Below are 22,676 nucleotides of genomic sequence, written 5' to 3' on the forward strand. Positions count from 1 at the left end.
TTCACCTAAGGAGGCTGATTTTGTAGAAATTTCAGAAAGTTTGCCTACAAAATCGTCGATTGACCCAGTTTCTTTCATTGTGAGTCTATCAAATTCGGCCATGAGGGTTTGTAATCTTGCTTCTCTTACTCTTTCAGCACCAAGATTCCTAGCTTTGATGGAGTCCCATACACCTTTTGCAGTCTTCTGTTCACCAACCTGCAGGATCATTGATTCTGGAATAGACTGAAATAGAAGTGCTCTTGCTAGGTCGTTCTTTTCTTCTTCTTCTGTTCCAGGATCAATCGCTTCCCACACCTTGTGTACTCGTAACGCAACATTCATTCGCATCTCCCACACCGTATAGTTGATTGATGTCAGCATCGGGCATTGTATGGAGGACCGGACGTTTTCCTTTGCCTTGTTGGTCATCTCAACGATTTCACTCATCTCTCGAATAAGACTTGTTTCAGAATCTTAAAACCTGAGTAGCTCTAATACCAATTATTGTTTCAATGAAAAATTTAGAACAAGAATGTAAAGAATTACTCTCTTTATTCAGCAAAAGGAAATCTTACACAAAAACCTTAAAGCTTTCTCTCTCAAGTTCTAAAACTTCTCTCTCTAAACTCATAGGTTTACCACAAGCTTTGGCAACTCTATATATAGAGATAGTTCTCCTAAAACTATTTGGGATTAGATATCTCCTAATCTCATTAGAACTTATTACAACTGTTTATTCTAGATGTCTCCTAAAATAACTCTAATCCTAATCTTTATTAGGATTACTTCTTCCCCAAGTCACACTTCAAGTTTAGCCCAACACCAACAATCTCCGGTAACGCTTGTGGGTTATCTTGAGGCTCAGGCCAGACATGGAGATCGTTGTCGGGGCCGTAACAGATGAAACCGACAGAGTTCCCGCAAAGAACAGAGAGCTCTGTCGCTTTCTTCTTAAAAGCAGGAAATATCTGTTTGAAATAGTTCGAGGACTTGTTTGGTTTCTTCCCGCAAGGAGCCATCCTGAAAGAAAGAGAGAGAGAGAGAGAGAGAGACAAAATTCGTAAGAGAGATTTAAGATGATCGACTACAGGGTTTGAAAACTTTCGATCCTAATGTGTGAATGATGGGGTTCTGTGGTATATATATAGAGAGAGACTCAACTCAATCCCATTAGATTTTCCTTATTTACACATTAAGGTTTTACTATATTTCCTTTTTTCATTAGCTAAATATAAATGATTTCCAATTTTCATACTAAATCCTAAAGATATTAGAAAATTAGAAAAACTTAGCTAATTTTCCTCTCTTTTTTTTTGGGTCACCAATTTAGCTACATGTATATTTCTAAACTTTGTGATGATAACTGCTTACCGATTAATGGGATTAAGGACGCCGAATTGGTTTGCTCGAATTATTTACACTCTTTGAACCAAACAAATAATAATATTTACGTATTGCACCAAAATTAAAAAAAAAAATAAAACAGAGCAGACCACATCTGATCACAATCGTAACTATTTCTTGCCGTATTTAGGGAAGATCAATTTCATTTTAGAGCAAGATTACTACAATAGGAATATTGAGATTTGGGTGAAAAAAGAAAAGATTAAAAATGGGGATGGAGAAGCTGTAGTGTGGGTGAATCTGATGAGTGTGTAGGTGCCTGAATGGTCGAGTTTAGATGTCAGCTACTACCCGCCAAGTTACTTCGTCAATTAAGATAAAAGTCTCATGAGCCTCTTGTAATATGTTGTTATAACGAGGAGGGAAATGCTTGTATTTATATCGCCAAGGGAGATAAGTTCCGTGAAACTAAAATAAAAAATTTGATTGGTCAGTATCGTCCTTGTCATTGTACCTATTTTCCAAGTTTGATGCAAGTTCCTACGTTCACGATGAGCGGTAGGGGTATAACCCAACAGCAGAAGGTTGAATCCCGCTTCAAGCTCCCGAGGGGAGTACAAGTGAGCGTTGGAGTTGGAGCCTTGGAGGAGACGAGTAGAACAATGGTTTCTTTGAAGATGTAAAAAAAAAATTGTAGATTTTAATAACTTTGACGTCATTTTTGTCAAGTTTTACTACTACAACGGTAACATATAGATTATAGTTGTCGACGATGACTACATTGAAGCCGTCGAGGGGATTTACACTGAGAGTAACATCACCTCCATCATGTTCCGGTCACACAAGGGCAAAACATCGCTACTGTTAGGATTATTAGAGGGTATGCCCTTTGTGCCTGAAAGAGGACGAGGCTCGAAGATCTCTGATTTTATGGAAGAAGCTCTGATGTATACCTCACTGCTCTGGGCGTCCACCTCTCCCCCTTTCTCTAGATTTTTTTCATTTTCAAGATGAATAAATGATGTGTAAGATGGGAGTTAGTTAGTTATTTAACTAAAAAAATATATTCTATCTTTACGAAATAAAAAATTGATGTCTCAAACTAATACCTTTTTGGACTTTTGAGATTGTCGAAAACTACAACAACGATATTAACCAACAGATACTGCAAAACTTATGTTGCTGAAAATAAAATAAACAAGTTATAGCAAGCATCTCTCTCGCTTCTCCAATTCTCGTGTTTGTAGATTGAGAGCAATATTATCATGTTAGAGGATATCTTCGTGGTGGATAGGCTAGAACCTGATGGCTTATGAAGATGTCAATATTGTTGCTGCACTTGTTAGTCTTAGAAAATTCTATATACTATCTCAAGTATAAGGTCTATTAATTAATCTTTGAAAAATTGTTAGTAATACCCTTTTATAGATATCCTTTTCAAAACTACTTTTTTTGGTCATTTTCATTTTTAAATTTTTGGTTTTAGGTTTGGATTCTCTATTTTACATTTAATGTATAGTTTTGAAGAGAGTAGAGTTTATTATTTAGAGTTTAGGGTTTACAATTTACTCATTTTGTATGTAGAAATTGATATTATTGAAAATGGACTATATCAGAATATATTTTTGCAAAAAGGTATAAAAAAATGATATTTTTGTACAATGTGACTAACGTGCTAAGCCAAAAAAACATGGTCACACCCAGAAAGAAGATGTTAGTGATAAATGATTTGTTATCAGCTCTCTCCCTAAAATCAATGACTATGTGTTGTTTAAAATAACCTAAAATAGCCTATTCTAATTGTTTCTAACCGCATAACCCTATGATAGAACAACAAGTATGCAGTTGAGAGGCAACCATTAGTCTTGATGTCAGGAACAGTAGACGCAATATAAAGATCATCAACGAGGCCACCACCCTTGGGATTACTTATGCCATAAAGTTCATAAACATACTGAGTATCTTTACTATCTACGAACTTACGCAAATATAGATAGTGTATTGGAAAATCTACCAATGTTTCAATATTCTCGACAGTATTGATATAGGCGAACCGTTTCATGTGAAATACAACTACATGAAGTGATTAATGGAACTTGATTCTCTTCCAAAATCTTGCCAAACCAGATTTGACTTGAACTATCCTTGGAAGACATCTTTTTATGACTGAGTCGTTTCGGCCATTTGTCAAATTTTGATCAAGACAATCCAATAGGAAAACAAGTAATTCATGTGAATCATGTTGATCAGTAAAAATAAACAAGTCTCTCAAAATATTACCAATTGCAATCACCATACTAAATGACCATCTGCATTTATCAAATTTTATAAGAAAATTAGTGGTTGTGTTAAATAAAATAAAAATTAGTGGTCATTTTATCACATTTTCTATTTCTATTAATGATCATTTGACCAATAAACTCTTAATATATAGTTAATTTATCATTATGATTATTTTTTGCACTTATAAACAATTAATATATTTATTGTATGATGAATTTTACATTGTGATTTTTCATTTTTTATTAATATATGATTACAATCAAATCATGGTGTGTTTGTAACTATTTTTGCTCAGTGAATTGTAATTTCTCACACATGGTAGCCAAAATGCTGTTTACAGGCAATTTGGTTTTCTCATTTTAGTTAGCACTTATTTACGTAAATATGCATTTGTCATTAGATTGTTAAGTTTCTTCTGAGGATGTGATACTCTTAATTGCAGGGAGCTTTATAGTAATAACATAACTGGGCCGGTTCCAAGTGATCTTGGAAATCTGACAAACTTAGTAAGCTTGGATCTTTACTTGAACAGCTTCATTGATCCCATTCCAGATTCTCTGGGAAACCTCTTCAAGCTGCGCTTTCTGTAAGTACATCTTAGTCTTCTCTTCCTCATCATGCACTGGCCAAATGTTTTGCTATATTAGAAATTTATTTAGGACAAATTTCGAGTACAACATATTCATAACTTGTTTGACTGAACTCTGAATGGGAAGGTGGTAATGTGGTATGAGTTTTTGTTGCAAGGATAGCCGGCTCAACAATAACAGTCTTACCGGACCAATTCCCTTGTCATTGACTAATATCACGACTCTTCAAGTTTTGTAAGTATCACTAATTCAACTTCACGTAATGCTCTTTTGAACTTCCACTCTTAATGGATCCTCTGAGTTTTCCTTATTATCTTGCAAAATGCAGGGATCTGTCGAACAACCAATTATCTGGATCCGTTCCTGACAATGGGTCCTTCTCGCTTTTCACTCCCATCAGGTTTGATGGAATTCATACTATTAAACATTAACCACTCGCATTATGGGAACTGAGGCTATAGATTTCTCTAATTCATTGTGTTCTGCATACTAGAATAAAGCTAGGATCAAACACAAGAGGCTATTATATTTAAAGTCTGAACCAAAGATTCCTTTAATCATCTTAACCATATTTTGTCAAGAGACATACATACTACATTGCCCACATTTTGTTACTTGTATTGGTGGATATGAAAATAATTAGCAGTTGACCTCACAAGCTGTGCTCTTCTGCACAGTTTTGCTAATAACTTGGGTTTATGCGGCCCAGTTACTAGCCGTCCCTGTCCTGGATCTCCCCCATTTTCTCCTCCTCCACCTTTTATACCACCTCCCACAATTCCTACACCAGGTAATGAGATGAAGTAGACAGTAAAGTTAGATCTTTATATTCACTCATTCTTGGAAACATATTGGATTTTGATTGGAAATAGGTTAACTTCTCTGGTAGGTCTTTGGATTGTTGACTATTTTGTTGCTTAAAATTGTGTTGAAGGCGGATATAGTGCTACTGGAGCCATTGCAGGAGGAGTTGCTGCTGGTGCTGCTTTGCTATTTGCTGCTCCTGCTTTAGCTTTTGCTTGGTTGCGTAGAAGAAAACCTCAAGAATTATTTTTTGATGTTCCTGGTTAGTCAATGGGTTTTTCATTACCAAGCTTTGTTTCCTTTTAGAATTGGTTTAGTATGTAATACTTGATTTTCGGTTCTGTGATGCAGCCGAGGAGGACCCTGAGGTTCACTTGGGACAGCTGAAGCGGTTCTCACTACGAGAACTGCAAGTAGCGACGGATAGCTTCAGCAACAAGAACATCTTGGGTCGAGGTGGGTTTGGAAAAGTCTACAAAGGCCGTCTTGCTGATGGAACACTTGTGGCAGTAAAACGGCTTAAAGAAGAGCGCACCCCAGGTGGTGAGCTTCAGTTTCAGACAGAAGTGGAGATGATAAGCATGGCCGTTCACAGAAATCTCCTCAGACTACGCGGTTTCTGTATGACCCCTACCGAGAGATTGCTTGTTTACCCTTGCATGGCTAATGGAAGTGTTGCTTCCTGTTTGAGAGGTAACCTTAGAATCTTGACTGTTTGTGTCATAAAGTAGAAAGATTTCCACAATAATGTACAAATTTTCCATGGAGCTTGTTTGAAATGATTGCAGAACGTCCACCATCACAGTTGCCACTAGCCTGGCCAATAAGACAGCAAATCGCACTAGGATCAGCGAGGGGTTTGTCTTATCTTCATGATCATTGCGACCCCAAAATTATCCACCGTGATGTGAAAGCTGCTAATATTCTGTTGGACGAGGATTTTGAGGCGGTGGTAGGCGATTTCGGGTTGGCTAGGCTTATGGATTATAAGGATACACATGTGACAACGGCTGTGCGTGGGACTATTGGTCACATTGCTCCTGAGTATCTCTCAACTGGAAAATCATCAGAGAAAACCGATGTTTTTGGCTACGGGATCATGCTTTTGGAACTGATTACAGGTCAGAGAGCTTTTGATCTTGCAAGACTGGCGAATGACGATGACGTTATGCTCCTAGATTGGGTATAATACACAGGTCTTTCAGCACATATTTGGGTATCTCTGTCTACTCTGGAAGCTAATTTCTCTGTTTTTGATGATCTTCTCAGGTGAAAGGGCTTTTGAAGGAAAAGAAACTAGAGATGCTTGTGGATCCTGATCTGCAGAGCAATTACACAGAAGCAGAAGTAGAACAGCTCATACAAGCGGCTCTTCTCTGCACACAGAGCTCACCTATAGAACGACCTAAGATGTCTGAGGTTGTCCGAATGCTTGAAGGTGACCGGTTTGGCTGAGAAATGGGACCAGTGGCAGAAAGTAGAAGTTCTCAGGCAAGAAGTGGAGCTGTCTTCTCATGCGGATCCTTGATTCTACGGATAATCTTCATGCTGTTGAGTTGTCTGGTCCGAGATAAAAGACATTGTAATTTGTCTAACAGAAACGATAAAGAATAGAGAAAAATTAAGGCAAATCACTTCTTTGTATTCTTTGGTTGAAAAAAAAAAATGTAGTCCGAGTCATTTCTTGAGCAAACCAAGGCCTTTAATTTAACAAAATCACGCACACCAAGTTCTATACATTACATATGTCTTCCACTGAATAAAGAGGAAGAAAAGGCTGTGTTCAAAAAACGTTTTGAGTTCTTTGTTCCGCAAGAGAAGGAACCGCACAGGCAGACACACTGAAAAACACCAAGCTTGCATTATAACATGTAAGAGTTAATCATGGGCAGGTCTTGTATTGTCTGACAATGAATGAGAACCAGATGAGCGATCAGGATTCTGCGATGAGAACAGATTGGGGTATGAGTAATAGGGGTCATCTTCCATGGAAGGCAGTCTCATTTGCTGGTGGTCCTGGTCAGGGTTGAGTCTGTCAAGTAATGAAGACTCTGGCCTTTGGAACTCTGTAAGATCACCATAGCTGCTGACTGATGAGTTCTGATGATCAAACTGCGGTTTTTCCATTGAAGGAAATCTCTGTGGCGTACGATCACCATAGCTGCTGACTGATGAGTTCTGATGATCAAAATGCGGTTTTTCCATTGAATGGAGTCTCTGTGGCGTAAGATCATCGTAGCTGCTGAATGCTGAGTTCTGATGATCAAACTGCGGTTCTCCCACTGAAGGGAGTCTCTGTGGCTGGTGGTTGTTCTGCCCAGAGTTGAAAAGTGATGAAGTTTCTGCTCTCTGGAACTCTGTAAGATCTCCGCTACTGCTGGCCGAAGAATGCGAATGCTGATGATCAAAATGTGGGTTTTCTATTGAGGTAGCATGGAAAGGGTTCTCTGACGGACTTTCTGGATACTGATCAGAATTCTTCTTGGTAAGCTCAGAGATTCTGAGTTGTGCAAGACTTGCAGCTGAACGGGCAGCTGCTGCTGCACGTTCTGCTGAGTCAGCAGCAGCTTGAGCAGCCGTTAGGACATCCTGCAAGTCTCCATCGGATATTTTCCTTATAGTATCCCTCGATGTACCACTCTCTTTTGTAGGGACGGGCTCTACTACATCAACGGATGGTGGAGAAGGTGGAGAATAATTTTTCCTTTCCAAAGATTCCATCACAATGGGTGAAGATTGTTGGCCTTCCCCGGCAGTTCTGCTAGCTTTTGCAGGATGTTCATCCCTTTTCGAAGCCGGTTTTTCGACACCTACATTCTCTGAATCAAAGTGCAAGTTGTGAGAGGTATGTTCATAATTAGCAGATTTCGGTGCATCCGGTGCATTTACAGGGGTAGCACCAGGAGTTGGCCGCAGCAAGACATTTGGAACCTCGGGAAAGTCCAATATATCATACTCTGAGTCTGAATCAGACTTCTCTTTTGGCGCTGAATTAGATGTCAAATGTGTCCCTTCATTTTGTTCCTCCGGTAGTGGAAGCTTAGATCCCCCACCAAATTGTTTTGGTCCATCCTGAAAAGAAAGATGACAATTTAGGAAAAACAGAGAGACTGTGACAAAAAGAAACTCAAGGCCGAGGATAACTGTACACAGGGGTCCAAGAAGGGAAAAAAGATCTTTGACACAGAAGAAAACATGGGCGGATCATTTTAATGCAGACCCAATATCAAACATCTTTAATGTGAGGTCCGAGAAACAATTAGATACACTGAAATGCAGATTCAGTGCCTAACACTAAATACTGGGTTGATGCAAACACAAATTTAAAGCACCTAAACACATTATATGAAGAGAAGAGATAGAAAGGAAGTACGAAGAAAGAAGTACTGACAAGGAGATCTTCATGCGATTTGAAGAGATCAGTTTCTGTAGAAGCAGGGTCCCAATCAAGTTCATGTTCTTCAGCAATTTCCTTGAGAAGTTTCAGTTTAGTTTCTGGGGAAGGAGCACGAACAGAGAGCAACTCCACCAACTGCAAAATTGATTTGGGAAAATATGAAAACATGAACAAATTCCTTGTTTCTACTAGACTGAACCAGACAATGGACGTAAGTGATTCAGACAGCAAGATAGATAAAGAATACTAAGTCTAGAAATGGACATGTAATTCTAAGGATTTACAGATACTAAGTTAAGGATTCATATAAATTACTTTCAGCTACATCATACATCAATCTGTGCTGAGTTTCTACATGATAGACTGATATTAGCAATTTACACCACAAATGAACACTGATTTACCTTACGATTGACACCGGAATCCGGCTTGAGCTCAGATGCAGCGGCAACAAATTCCTTTCCATACTTGGATACAAACAGTATCTGGACCTGCTGCAGCTCTGTCAGGTCAGAGCACCTCGGCGCAGCAAAACATATACTTGATATTGCTTCTTTTAGATCTAGAGGACATTCCCTACAAATTATAAAAAAAAAAAAAAGGAAGGATTCAGAACAGAAAACTTTGTTGCAGAAGACATAATCTTTCCATGTGTTCCAATCTAATTCCAAACTATCATCATCTAAAAAAGAAACTAACGAATGCAAGACAAAGAAGACTTTAAAGTGAATAACAGAAAACAACCGAACAACATCAATGGGCAGACTAAAGAATTCAAAAAAAAAAAAAAAAAAGTAAGAACCTTTGAGCCTCAATAATGGGAAGACGAACAGCAATGAGCTCACAGAAAAGCTCAAGGATCTCTTGAGCAGCCATCATCTTCTCTTCCCTTATAATATGCTCAACCTAGTAGTAGAGATAAAAAAAAAACAAAAGACTTTTAAAACAACGTTCACATAAAAAAAAAGCCAATTAAACTAACAAGTCCATGAATTAAAAAAAAAAAAAAAAGCAAACCCGAATACGAGCAGTAGCTTCTTGACCAGTCTCAAGAAGCTTAGCAATCTCACGACGCATTTGCTTAATCTGAGCTTCTCTTCTGTTCCTGATTAGCTTAATCCTAGGGATCGTCAACTTGAGCAAGGTTTTGCTGTGTAATAACAACACATGATTGAATCAGTGATCCATCAAAATAATTGGATAACACTACAAATTCATAAGAGAAATCTAAGATTGATAATTTTAGGCAAAAATCAGAAGAGATGGATTGAAATCAGAGATAAATACCATTTAGCAGCTTTGAAACCCTTATTGAAGAAGGAATCTAGCATCGACATGATCGATTGATCACTGAAGATCGATCGCAAAGACCTGGGAACACAGATAAGAAGAAGAAAAGAAAGATTACAAATATCTTTTTCCTTTTTTTTTTTTTTTTTTCTTCTCAACGAAGGATTTTTTTTTCTTTTCTTTTCTTTTTTCCTTGTTCAGAAAAAAAAAAAAAAAAAAGGTTTGGTCGTTTGGAAGATGAAAAACGGTGCGTTTTTTATTGATTTACCGACCAGTCAATCAGTTTATTAAAGTGAAGTTGGTTTAATCAACTAAACCACGTCGGTGGAAAACGGGTTTTAGATTATATGGGCTTATACACTACTGGATCTCCGTTAGACCTGCATTAGTCTTATGTTATATAGATGGGTAAATGTGATAAGAGCAACCCCATCGGAGGTTATTTTTTGGGCCTCTTAAAATTGTTAATTAATATATTATGTACTTTAATTGAATAAAAACTTTGAGAATCTTAATTAAAATTTTTTCCTAAATGGTCAGTTTTAATTTTGAGTCTCTTAATTTGATTTTTTTTTTTTTTTTAAATATTCAGAACTACATTTCATATTCAGAACAATACCACAATCAAAATCAAAATCTTTTCTTTCATATTCAGAACTACATTTCAAAACTCAAGAGTGTGAGAGAGACAAAACCTTAAGCTGAGTTCTTTTGTTCTGAAACCAGAACTTGATTTGTCTAGGAGCCAACTCAATTCTCTGCTAAGTTGATTCCTCTGCTTCTCATGAGGATGAGGACACTCCTTGAAACTCCTACAAGTTCGATAATTCAACGATTACAAAACAGAACAAAGAAGTTGCTCCAAGAAACACAAAAAGAGAGATGATTGTAGTACGATTCAAGGCGTTGAATCTGTTGAGCGGTATGACGATGATAATGTTTCTTCTTTCTATCAGATTCAGAGCCATCGTGATGTTGGCTACCACCACCGTCACCGCCGCCGGGTGTTCACAGATGAACCTAGGAGTGGAATGCTGCAGATCCCATATTACAAGCTTCATTGTCCATTCCACCAGTTGCAGCCAAAGGGATAGTTGTGGAGCTTGGTGAAAACTTCGCACATTCAACTGAATCCGTGTGAGAAGTCAAAGAGCTCACAACCTGTTTGGTAAGATTACTCACAAGTTATTTGATATGTCAAATAGATTTTAGAAGCACCCATTTCATCCAAGAAAATGGTAGATCCAAGGCAATGTAAATAGAAAACTTTCAAGAATTTTTGGTAAGATTACTCACAAGTCAGTTGCACCCGTTTCACACCATTTAGACTCTCACTTGTACAACATTCCAACACAACGTGTCCTCTCTATCTTGATAGCAATTCGATTACACTTATCTTGAATGCAATCCTCACTAGCAAGAACAGCCTCAACAAAACATTAACTAATTAGGCTAATCAAGCATCTTACAGAATTAGGCTAATCAATCATCTTCCAATCGTCATCTGCACAAATTTGTCTATCCAAACGAATTCTATCAACTAGAGGAAACAAAATCGAACAACATAGGCACTACATCGGCTCAAACTAAACTAAGAAGAGGTAACAAGATCAATGATAAAGCTCAATTTAAAGCCGAATAACAAAGCAAACATTGGTTAATCAAATCCTCTCAATAAACTAACATGTACTGACACGGCGTGATCACCCAAGTTCTTATACTCTGAATTCGGTTTCGTCTGCTTCATTGCCATGCTTCTTCTACCGCGGATTTGAGAGAAGAAGAATAAGAGAAATCTCCTCCGCTTCAGATCTCCTCCGACCCCAATCTCCTATGATTCCATAGCGTTTGATTCCTTCTCCTTCCTTTGTCAATATTGGACTTCGATGGAGAGAGAAACAGCGAGAGAGAGAGAGATGAAAGAAAGAAAGAAAATTTGATCGTCGCAACAACATTTTTTTGCTTCTTCTATTTTTTTGTTCGGCCAACAAATAATTGACACGTACGGGCTCTTATTGCATAAACGAGTATGTTATATAAGAGGCTCTCTTATGATTTTTTGTTTAATCTGATTTATTTATTTTTTCTTCACCACCAAAACCTCACTTAGAACCCAACGTTGGGGATAACCTAAAGACTAATAAAATGCACCGTTGGGGATAACCTAAAGACTAATAAAATGCAGGTCTTTTTTAGAGTTTAGACTGTAGAAAGTATGAACATAAGGATGCATGTCTTGTAGGTTGTAGCCTAGTTCCATACCAATGGATCCTAATATTCATATTACTAAAGATATGGGAACTCCATTTAACTAATCTCCCTACTTCCTACTAATAAGGACTTATTGGTAGACTGTCTTATCTCCCAATCATCATGCTAGATATAAAATTTGCAGTCCACCAATTAAGCCCGTTTGTTCTTGCTCCATTAGACATTCATCTTCAAGTTGCAAGTAAAGTGTAAATGTACATTAAACCTAATTCTGGTAAAGGTCTAATGTTCTATGCATATACATAATTTGTGTTTGAATGGATTTGATGATGCTGACTTAATGGTTTGCAAAGCTACTAGAAGATCAGTTACATGTTTATGCATATATCTTGATAATTCACTTATTTCTTGGAAATCGAAGAAGCAAGTTGTTGTTAGTCGGAGGTGTTTGGACGGAGAGTATCAAAGCTTGGCTCATGCTACTTGTTAGATGATATGGTTGCATCAGTTACGTACTTAAGAACTCACATATTACATTAAGGTATCCGCCAAAGCTAAGCTCTTATGTGATAACAAATATGTTATTCATCTTGCTATGAATTAAGTGTTCCATGAGCATACAAAACACATTGAAAGTGATTGTAAATATCAACTCTTCATGTATTTACTAGTAATCAAACATGCTAACATATTAACCAAGCCTTTTCATTCAAATTCTTTCCATAGTTTTGCTCAAGAAAATGTCTTTGTCAAATCTTTATCTTCCTAATCAGATACTTCGAAACTAAAGACTTAGCTTGAGGGAGTGTATTATGAGAGTTTGCTGATAAAACGCCTCCGCTAATAGATTATTATTTTTATTTATTACAAATACATCAAGTTTACAACTCATACAAAGTAGCATAAAGTCATTGAAGATGAGAAGTAAAAACATCCTAATTATTCAAAGACTTGACTTTGGAAACACATGAAAATGCTTTCTAGACCAAAGCACGCATTAATCAACGAATTTATTGAACCTAACTGAACAACTGGCTATGATGATACAAATAACTAGTTCAATATGCTTATAGACTCTCTGACCCAAAAAGAAAAACTGATCGAAAGTATATGTTACCAAAAACGAATTGAAAATTATGTTAACAAACTCATTCTTTAGTGCTTTTGGGAAAAGGTCATTAAAACCAAGGGCAAGGTTCACGTCTGCTGTGACAGGTTATTTTCAAGATGTCTGAACACTTTTTTGGCTGCTTCTGTAGTTCTCTGCCCTCTCTCACATTGTGAACCTTATGACTGCAATTACTAACTATTCCCTTCGTAACTCCTTTTATGGTCCCACGCACGCCTTATACATTTATACCTTATCTATACGTATAAAACGTCTCTCTCTATACATAATACATACATACCAGTGATACCACTAATTAACACCTACAATTAATGCCTGCATCTGCATGTGTATACATTGCTCATCCTTGGTTTATAATATGACTAGATAAGGACTTGCCCGATGTGCAGGTTTAAAGTTTTGTAAATAAAATAAAACTTAATAAAAAAATATTAAAAGTTATTGTATATTATTTATAAAAAAGTTTTTTACTATAATACACTGATTTATATCCATATACAAATCTTTTATGTATGTTACCATTAAAAGTATATTTTTTAACCTAGGTGTATTGTATGTTACATATATATTATTTAGCACCACCTAGAAAATGTCTATATAAACAAATTAAGTCAACTATTATATATCTCTTTACTTTCACTTTTACATAGTTTATTTAATCACTAAAATTGTTAGCTCAAAAAACATTTTGAAGAAAAAATAAATTATATTACAATAGTGTATGACTAACCATAGAGAACTTCGGTTCTGCCCTCCTCCCTTATGGAGAGAATCTTGCGTCCAACCTCCTCCACCATGGAGATAACCTCCGCTCCTCCTTCCTCCCATGGGAAGATAACCTTGCGTCCAACCTCTCTCACTTTCCTCCCTTGGGGAGATAACCTTGCGTCTAACCTCCTCCATCATAGAGAGAATCTCGGCTCTGCCCTCTTTCTGTGTAGAGAGAACATGTTCACGTCTTTTAGCTATCTCAAAGTGGCTTGCTTCAGCAATCAATGAAACTAAAGACTCTTTTCAAACGTTACAAAATCTTTGATAGTAACTAATGTTAAATTTCCCAATATATTCATGGAAGTTTCTTCGACACACCATATTAATGTAGCCTCTGTCTTCAAGCTCCTATGGATCTATCAACAACGATTTATGTTTTTCCAATCTATCTATGTTTGTTGTAGGCTTGTGTAATGACCCTCACCAAGAAGTAAATTTCAAAATAAAAATCCCTGGCCAAAGGATTAAAAAGGGCGTAAAAGGAAGGTAAGAAGGGAAGGTAGAAAAAGTACAGAAGGAATGTCCGAGAAATTCTGGACAGATCGAAAAATGGCCGATGGTACCATGTACCACGTACCATATACTGTGCCAAACGTACGTGTACCGGACGTACCAGACAAACGCCGAAGGGAATTTGAGAAGGAAAGGACGGACCGAGTGATGGCCGAGCACCAGACGTACTGGCCATGTTGACCGAGACGTACCAGGCGAGCAATGACCGAAGGGAGTGAACGGACGAGAGTGCTGGACGACGGGCCAAGAGTTTCCGGTAAAAGCAAGAAATTCTTCTTTTATCAAAAATCGCCTAAGTTAAGTGGAAGATTCAATTAATCAAAGAAGAGGTAGTGGAAGATTAATTTAATCAAGGGAGAATTAGTGGGAGTTAGTGGAGGAATAAAGAAATCAAATTACATGCAATCTCATGCACTAATAAAGTGGAGTTAATGCGGTGAATGGCGATTAGTGATTGGAGGGTGCTAATCACGCTCCACATGCAAGCAAAGAGGGAGACACTTGTCAAAGCGCACTAAGGAAGAAGAGGAGGAGTTCGACTCTATAAATACAAGGCATTCGACTTCATTTTTGGGTTTTTCTCTCACTGCCGCTAAAACACTAAAGCTCTAAAGTTTAGTTTTCTCTCAAAGTTAAGAGAGAAAACAAGGGGGAGGATCGAGAAAGAGATCATAAACTCTCGCCGAGAGAAGACCGAGAAGAGAAGGAGTTGTGTCGAAAACGAGACGTCAAAGAGGAGGAGTCTTGTCGAAAGGAATCGAGAGAAGAAGAAGGAGATAACAGTCCCATCCGAGCTGTACCATTACGGATGATATTACTGGGAGAAGAAGAGGAACCAATGGACCGGGATTTGGAGAGGATGGCTAGAACGTATGAGTTAAGAAGATTAAACCAAAGCTACGTAAGGTTTGAGGAGGGAGAGAGTAGCTCGAGTTCGAAGAGGCCGAGGATGTCATACCAAGAGTTCCAGGCAAGGGAGTAGCCAGAGACGCGGCCAGTGACCTATCAACCGAGAGGAAGGCTAAGGGTGAGGGCCACTGCTCGTAAGAGAGTGGTCTATCCAAATCAAGTTCATATGCGGAACACATCTTACTGCGAGCTGTGCGAGGGAGTCGGACATTGGACGAGGCATTGTTGGAGAACGGAGCTGAGGCGCATGTGTGACCCGACGAATGAGGAATGTGAGTGGTGCGGGATGCGAGGGCACTTTGCCTACCGCTGCCCAAACCCAGATCTTATGAGATACACGAGGCCGTGTGATACGTGTGGGATGCCGGGGCATCTAAACAACCATTGTTGGAGGACGAAACCACAACACTTGCCAATCCCATAATGAATCGTATGTGCGCAATGTGGAAGCGCGGAGCATTACACTTTCAACTGCCCGTATGGAGCTGTGCGAGAGACGATGACCTCACCTAGTCGACATGTGGAGATGGGAGAGAACCCGATAGGACGAATCGAACGAGTAGAAGAGAACCCGACGAACCAAGCTGGAACCTCGATGTCTGCTGCCTCTACCTCAACCGAGTCTCCCGCTGAACCACCACCTGATGAGCCAGCTAGAGAGTGTGTGTGCACCTGCGAAGCGTGTACTAGGCTCAAGAACCAGTAGAACTTTGGGGAGTAAGGGAAGTTTCTTTTGGGTTTTTGTGTAAGGGTTGGATAGTTTCTCTTATGTTTCTAGACCTAACCTGTGTTGTGTTTGTCTAGGATCCGAACCCTTTAAGTTTATCGGCTAAGTGGTGTAGAACCTTCGTATCTTTTGTTAAGTACTTTGTGTTCTTTAGCCGTGTTTGTTTGCTATTTAACTGCTTGCTAATCTTTGCTTGTTTGAATTACTTGCTTTGATTGTTGCTTGAGTTTTATAGGTTGCGCAGTTAATTATTTGCATAATTAGTTTGCATTGCTTCAATACGGTTGATGAGGATTCATGTAAGTCACCACAAAGCGCGATCAGACAAAAGAGAAGAAGCTCAAGAAAGTTCAAGAAATTTCAACCAAGGCAGGGCAGCCAGTTTGGGTTAAGAATCGAAAGAAGAAGAACAATGTTGGAGGAGGATAAGGCGAATCACAAGAAACTAAAAGAGAGAAAGAGCGGTATAAATCAATCGAAAGTGGCGAAACAAAGTGAGAAGGTCAGATCAAATATGACCAAGAGAGTGCGACAAGTAATGTGTGATCCTAGAGTTAAATGGGAAGGAAGACGCAAGAAGAAACCAGAAAGGATCTTTCAAGACAAACCTGGTGGATGAGCAGAAAAAGCGTCGAATTGTGGAAGATATGATGACGAAGAAGATAAAGCATTATGGTGTTAAGTGGCGAGATAAGTGAGGTTATCCAACCAAATCTTCATAAGCAAAAGAGTTAGATGAAGTGTGGGAGAAGACCAAAGAAGTTTGGAGATGGAGACAAACATCGAAGTTAAAGAAGTTGATTTAGTAGGAACCAAGACTGCGTGATCAAGACCAATGATCGAAATAAATCCAGTATGTGGAAGTTCCATTATATGGAGATGAGACCAAGTAGGTCGGAGAAGGTGTTATATCGGACCAAGGTATGAAGACCAAGAGAACCAAATGAGGAACTATGTGGAACGTGAAACTAAGGAAGTTGAAAACCTAAGGAACGCGAAGCTAAAGGAATCAGAGAATTGAAAATGAGTGTGCGGATAAAGGAGCCGGAGGAGCCGGAGGAGCAAAAATGTTGTGATCAACAGAGGAGAGGATACGAAGTTGTAGGAGGAGCATATCAAGATGGTGGAGTGAACCAAGTTTTAGTACGAAGAAAAGAGAACAGCCGAGAGAAGCTGAAGAAAGAGAAGTAAAGAATGCAACGGTAGTATAAGTATGAAGTGAGCAAACGGTGGTATAAATATGAAGTGAGATTACGAAGACAAATTATCAAAGGGAAGGAGGATCTCAATAAAGCTGTCAATGTGATGATAACCACAAAGCAGAGACGTAAATGACGTGGAGTATCGACGTCACAAGAAAAGATGGAGAAGGTTTGAGAATTCGGGGACGAATTCTTATAAGGGGGGGGGGGGGGGAGAATGTAATGACCCTCACCAAGAAGTAAATTTCAAAATAAAAATCCCTGGCCAAAGGATTAAAAAGGTCGTAGAAGGAAGGTAAGAAGGGAAGGTAAAAAAAGTACAGAAGGAATGTCCGAGAAATTTTGGACAGATCGAAAAATGGGCGATGGTACCATGTACCATGTACCACGTACCATGTACTGTGCCAAACGTACGTGTACCGGACGTACCAGACGAACGCCGAAGGGAATTTGAGAAGGAAAGGACGGACCGAGTGATGGCCGAGCACCGGACGTACTGGCCATGTTGACCGAGACGTACCAGGCGAGCAATGACCGAAGGGAGTGAACGGACGAGAGTGCTGGACGACGGGCCAAGAGTTTCCGGTAAAAGCAAGAAATTCTTCTTTTATCAAAAATCGCCTAAGTTAAGTGGAAGATTAAATTAATCAAAGAAGAGGTAGTGGAAGATTAATTTAATCAAGGGAGAATTAGTGGGAGTTAGTGGAGGAATAAAGAAATCAAATTACATGCAATCTCATGCACTAATAAAGTGGAGTTAATGAGGTGAATGGCGATTAGTGATTGGAGGGTGCTAATCACGCTCCACATGCAAGCAAAGAGGGAGACACTTGTCAAAGCGCACTAAGGAAGAAGAGGAGGAGTTCGACTCTATAAATACAAGGCATTCGACTTCATTTTTGGGTTTTTCTCTCATTGCCGCTAAAACACTAAAGCTCTAAAGTTTAGTTTTCTCTCAAAGTTAAGAGAGAAAACAAGGGGGAGGATCGAGAAAGAGATCATAAACTCTCGCCGAGAGAAGACCGAGAAGAGAAGGAGTTGTGTCGAAAACGAGACGTCAAAGAGGAGGTGATGGAACCCGGGTCATGACCGTACCGCGGTGAGAACCGGTACATTGGTACCATCGTCTAGCAGCTCGCGTAGGAGCATAAAAGTCGGTCCAGAACATCAACGCGGCATCAACCAGTCCCCAAGGATCATCTAGGAGGAGCAAGACAACGTCATCTAATGAGCAATACAAGGCCAAGCTCCAACCTTACACCAATGGCTCATGGCTAGCATCACCAATGAAGAGCCTTGGGTGCGACCAGCTTTGGGAAGCTTGATTTGTGTGTCTTCACCATCACGCTAGCGTGAAGACACCCCTAAGTCATTAGAAGGAGCTGTACTCTTTTTCCTACTTCGGGTTTGTCCCAATGGGTTTACCGAAGGGGTTTTAACGAGGCAGCGAGCTCTAGTGCATCTCCACTTCGTTCCCGCTTGGCTCATGACTTGGAAACTTTCATTAACAAGATTATGGGCCAAGGAAGTGAAGATCCTATCAGCCACGTCCCACCAATGACGTGGCAACCCTATCTCCTTCCTTCCTTTCCTTTATTTTCTTTGAACTCTCTTATGACCGTTGGATGGTCTTTGTTCCCTTTTTGCTTTTGCTTTTACTTTATGGCCAAGTGTATGGTTCAGATCATGGCCGCGCGTCTAGGGTTTTAGTGTCCCCCTTATGTAAGCTTGCCTATATAAAGGCCTAAACCCTCATTGTAAAAGAAAAAGACTGGAAGATAGAAATTATTGGCCCAAAGATTGGATCTTTGTTCATTCCTCTCTCCCGCTCAAGTCTGGGACTTGGCTCTAGAGAAACCCTAGAAGGTTCAAGAACCGGGTTCATGGCCTTCTAGTCCGACCGTATCACGGGCCGAGCCATCTCCCGTGTGTCGTCGACTCAATCCACCGTCCGTTCATCCCCATCTATCCGAGAGACAAACGAGTCGAGCATCTCCTCGCGAATCTCTCTCCGTCCGTTCTTGTCGTTCCTTGGTCCCGTTTCCTTCCGTACTTCGCTCCATCCGCGGCGTCCATCCGTACGCAGCATCTGTTCCCATCCGCGTTCCATCCGCTCACTCGTCCATCCAACGCGTCCGTACGTCCGTTTATCCGCCGCGTCCGACCATCCGTCCGTACGTCCGTACGCAGCGTCCGTTTCCATCCGTTTCCTAACTAGAGCCGAACGATTAGAGTATCTCCTTGTGACGCTCTAGTCCATCCGCGTTCCATCCGCTCACTCGTCCATCCGACGCGTCCGTACGTCCGTTTATCCGCCGCGTCCGACCATCCGTCCGTACGTCCGCTGTTCCACGTCCATTCGCGTCCATTCTCGTCCCTAACCGAACCGCTTCTCCGATCCGCTCCGCTGTATCCTCCGTCCGTACGTCCGTGAACCACGTCCGTAGTCCGGGGTCACATCAGTTTGGTATCAGAGCTAAAGGTTCCTACAAGGTTGTATCTATCCTTTACTTTTCTGTTTTGCATTTTAATAAAAAGAAAACCCATAAAAATTGCATCTTTTATCATCCTTTGCATTATTGGTGTGCTCTAGGTTTAGCTTCATATTTTGTTCAAGTTTGAGTCTTGTTTAGGATCTAGTCCGTTTGTATAGAGTTTGTTCTTGCTAGGTGTTTAGTGTTCTTGAGCTGTTCTTCGTTTGGGTAGTCTAGATCCATAAAGTTGTGTTCTTTTGTTTGGTCTTTGTTAGTGGTGGCCTAAAAACCACGTGTAGCGTCTAGAGTCCCAGCGCGTGTGGTCCATCTTTTGTTTTGAACTTAGGTTGTCTTGTTGTGCTTTTGCTTTTGCTTTTGCTGTTGTTTTACCTTTTTCTATCATTAGCTGTCCAAGGTCTGTCTATTTGTGTCGATCCCAACAAACAGAGAATCCACGCGTTCATCTTTGTGTAGGGTCTGCTCGAACGGCCACGCGTCACAGATCGTCCATACCGCGACCATCGCCCGTACCGCGACCGCCGTCCTTACCGCGACCGCCGTCCGTACCGCAACCGCCGTCCGTACTGCGACCGCCGTCCGTACCGCGACCGCCGTCCATACCGCGACCGTCGTCCGTACCGCAACCGCTGTCCGTACCGCGACCGCCGTCCGTACTGCGACCACCGTCCGTACCAGTCGTCCGTACCGACATCCGACCACCATTGGTCGTCCGTACCTGACGTCCGTACCGAGGTCCGACCATCGGCCGTCCGTACCATTTGTCCGTACCGCCGTCCGACCACCGTTGGCCGTCCGTATAGTTGACCGTACGTAGTTCCAAGTCTGCGATCGATAGCCAATGCTTGATTCGACATTGATCAAGTATGGAGCATGAAGATCGTTATTCCGATGATGAACCATGGTACCAAGAACACCATGGTAGTGAACCGGAACCAGAGGCTATCGAGGACGAACCATGGTACGATGAACACCATGGTACTAACCCGGAACAAGAGGCCACCGAAGGCGAGTCATGGTACGACAAACACTGTGGTACAGATCCGGAACCAGAGACTTCTGAGGACGAACCATGGTACGAAAGGGACTATGAAGAAGGGCATGGAACACCGGACCGCCATTGGCCGTCCGCTCCACAAGCCATACATTATCGCGAATCATGGCCGAAAGGTGACGAAGACTCCGAAGGCGAACACTTGGGTCCTTACTATGCGCCACCGCGGTATCACCGAGAGCTGCAGAAGGAGTACCCGAGACATACCCGCAAAGTTCCGACCTGGTCACCGTGCGGATCATCCAGCAAGTCAAGGGCGTACCGTACGCGAACACAAGATCTTCCAAGCTGGTCACCCCGCGCATCACCGGCCAACAAGTCCAGTCGCGGCCGAGCTAAAACCAAGCCAAGCATTGTTGGATCTTGGGCTAAGTCAAGGGAACAAGCCCCAAGGACGCTGGTGTATTCTCCCGGAGCAACAAGTTTCATGGACGAGTTGATCTCTATCCAATCTCAACTCCAATACCTTGGAGAAATGTTGGGCCAAGTAGAGACATCTTACACCCATGGAGAATCATCGCGGAACCAACACTCGGCCCTTGTGTCTCCACCAACGCTAGATCCGCGACCAAGTTCTAATCCGGACCGTGATGAGACACATCGGAGACGACATGATCCGACCGTCCAATGCCGTGAGCTGCCCACACGGTACGAGGAACCAGCCCAAGGAGAAGTCCGTCCCCAGATCATACCCAGGCCGGAAATGACAAGGACGCAACCGGATCATGAACCGGACAATAAAGAAGATGTCAACGGCCCAGGAGGAATCATAGAGAAGCCAGCCGAGCCGCCGGATCACCAAGCGCATATACTCGGTGGTACAAGCCCAGGCAATCAAGCAAACAGCGGTCGACTCCTTACCGCTCCTGATCGAGACCAAGCCGACCTTCGACTGCCATGCTCGGAGCAGGCCATGGTACGTGAATCTTCATCCAGGACGTGTAACGAACCACTAGGCGACGCCAAAGAAGATTCTGACCGTGTGATCAGTTCCCTATCCGGTGCTCACTCGGCAATGGGGAGTTTCAAGCTCAAGGAGTCACCGAAGATGGCCATTGATGGATTTTTGCACTCGGTAATGTTCATGACTACTTCAGGTAGTAAGCTCCAGCTGGGAGTCGCCTATACCGTGCCATCCTTCTCTACTCGTAGCGCCAAGGCCGTTTCCGCACAAGGTCCTATGGCGACAAATTTTTGCAAATACGGTGCGGACCAAACCTTTGTGTGGCATCCAGGAGAGTCCCCACAAGCAACCAAGGTTCATGATGGGATAGGAGCGACCAATGCTGCTGGCCTTACCGGGGAAGTCTTATCCTTTTCTCTTAAGGCCTTACTTTTTCCTTTTGATCCCGGTAAAATTAGACCTTGGTTGAACTTTTGATGCTGCTGATTTGGTTTCCTTTTTGATCCAGGTTTTGGACAGAGTTTTGAGGTCAAAACCTTTTCAAGAGGGAGGGAATGATGGAACCCGGGTCATGACCGTACCGCGGTGAGAACCGGTACATTGGTACCATCGTCTAGCAGCTCGCGTAGGAGCATAAAAGTCGGTCCAGAACATCAACGCGGCATCAACCAGTCCCCAAGGATCATCTAGGAGGAGCAAGACAACGTCATCTAATGAGCAATACAAGGCCAAGCTCCAACCTTACACCAATGGCTCATGGCTAGCATCACCAATGAAGAGCCTTGGGTGCGACCAGCTTTGGGAAGCTTGATTTGTGTGTCTTCACCATCACGCTAGCGTGAAGACACCCCTAAGTCATTAGAAGGAGCTGTACTCTTTTTCCTACTTCGGGTTTGTCCCAATGGGTTTACCGAAGGGGTTTTAACGAGGCAGCGAGCTCTAGTGCATCTCCACTTCGTTCCCGCTTGGCTCATGACTTGGAAACTTTCATTAACAAGATTATGGGCCAAGGAAGTGAAGATCCTATCAGCCACGTCCCACCAATGACGTGGCAACCCTATCTCCTTCCTTCCT

General features: G+C 41.3%; 1 protein-coding gene and 2 pseudogenes across 2 annotated transcripts; 2 read left to right on the forward strand and 1 right to left on the reverse strand.

Annotated features, from left to right (window-relative positions):
* Window positions 1–1,499: 1,499 nt before the first annotated feature.
* On the forward strand, window positions 1,500–2,318 carry LOC109128706 (jacalin-related lectin 38 pseudogene; annotated as a pseudogene).
* A 1,606-nt stretch (window positions 2,319–3,924) lies between these two features.
* Window positions 3,925–6,696, forward strand: LOC104743776 (somatic embryogenesis receptor kinase 2-like; annotated as a pseudogene). Its single transcript, XR_015580802.1, has 9 exons — window positions 3,925–3,949; window positions 4,030–4,195; window positions 4,362–4,433; window positions 4,528–4,599; window positions 4,877–4,989; window positions 5,134–5,265; window positions 5,355–5,696; window positions 5,792–6,186; window positions 6,273–6,696. The product of XR_015580802.1 is annotated as a somatic embryogenesis receptor kinase 2-like (transcript).
* Window positions 6,684–10,054, reverse strand: LOC104757769 (uncharacterized). The gene is made up of 6 exons (XM_087485349.1): window positions 9,688–10,054; window positions 9,418–9,550; window positions 9,203–9,306; window positions 8,805–8,976; window positions 8,395–8,535; window positions 6,684–8,075 (listed from the first exon to the last, which is right to left on the reverse strand). Exons 1-6 carry the CDS (start codon window positions 9,735–9,737, stop codon window positions 6,882–6,884), a joined length of 1,794 nt encoding a protein of 597 aa, XP_087341475.1. The 5' UTR covers window positions 9,738–10,054; the 3' UTR covers window positions 6,684–6,881.
* Between the last annotated feature and the right edge of the window lie 12,622 nt (window positions 10,055–22,676).

This window comes from Camelina sativa, chromosome 14 (genome assembly GCF_030686135.1).
Source record: "Camelina sativa cultivar CO46 ecotype springtype chromosome 14, ASM3068613v1".
NCBI classification, from domain to species: Eukaryota; Viridiplantae; Streptophyta; class Magnoliopsida; order Brassicales; family Brassicaceae; genus Camelina; species Camelina sativa.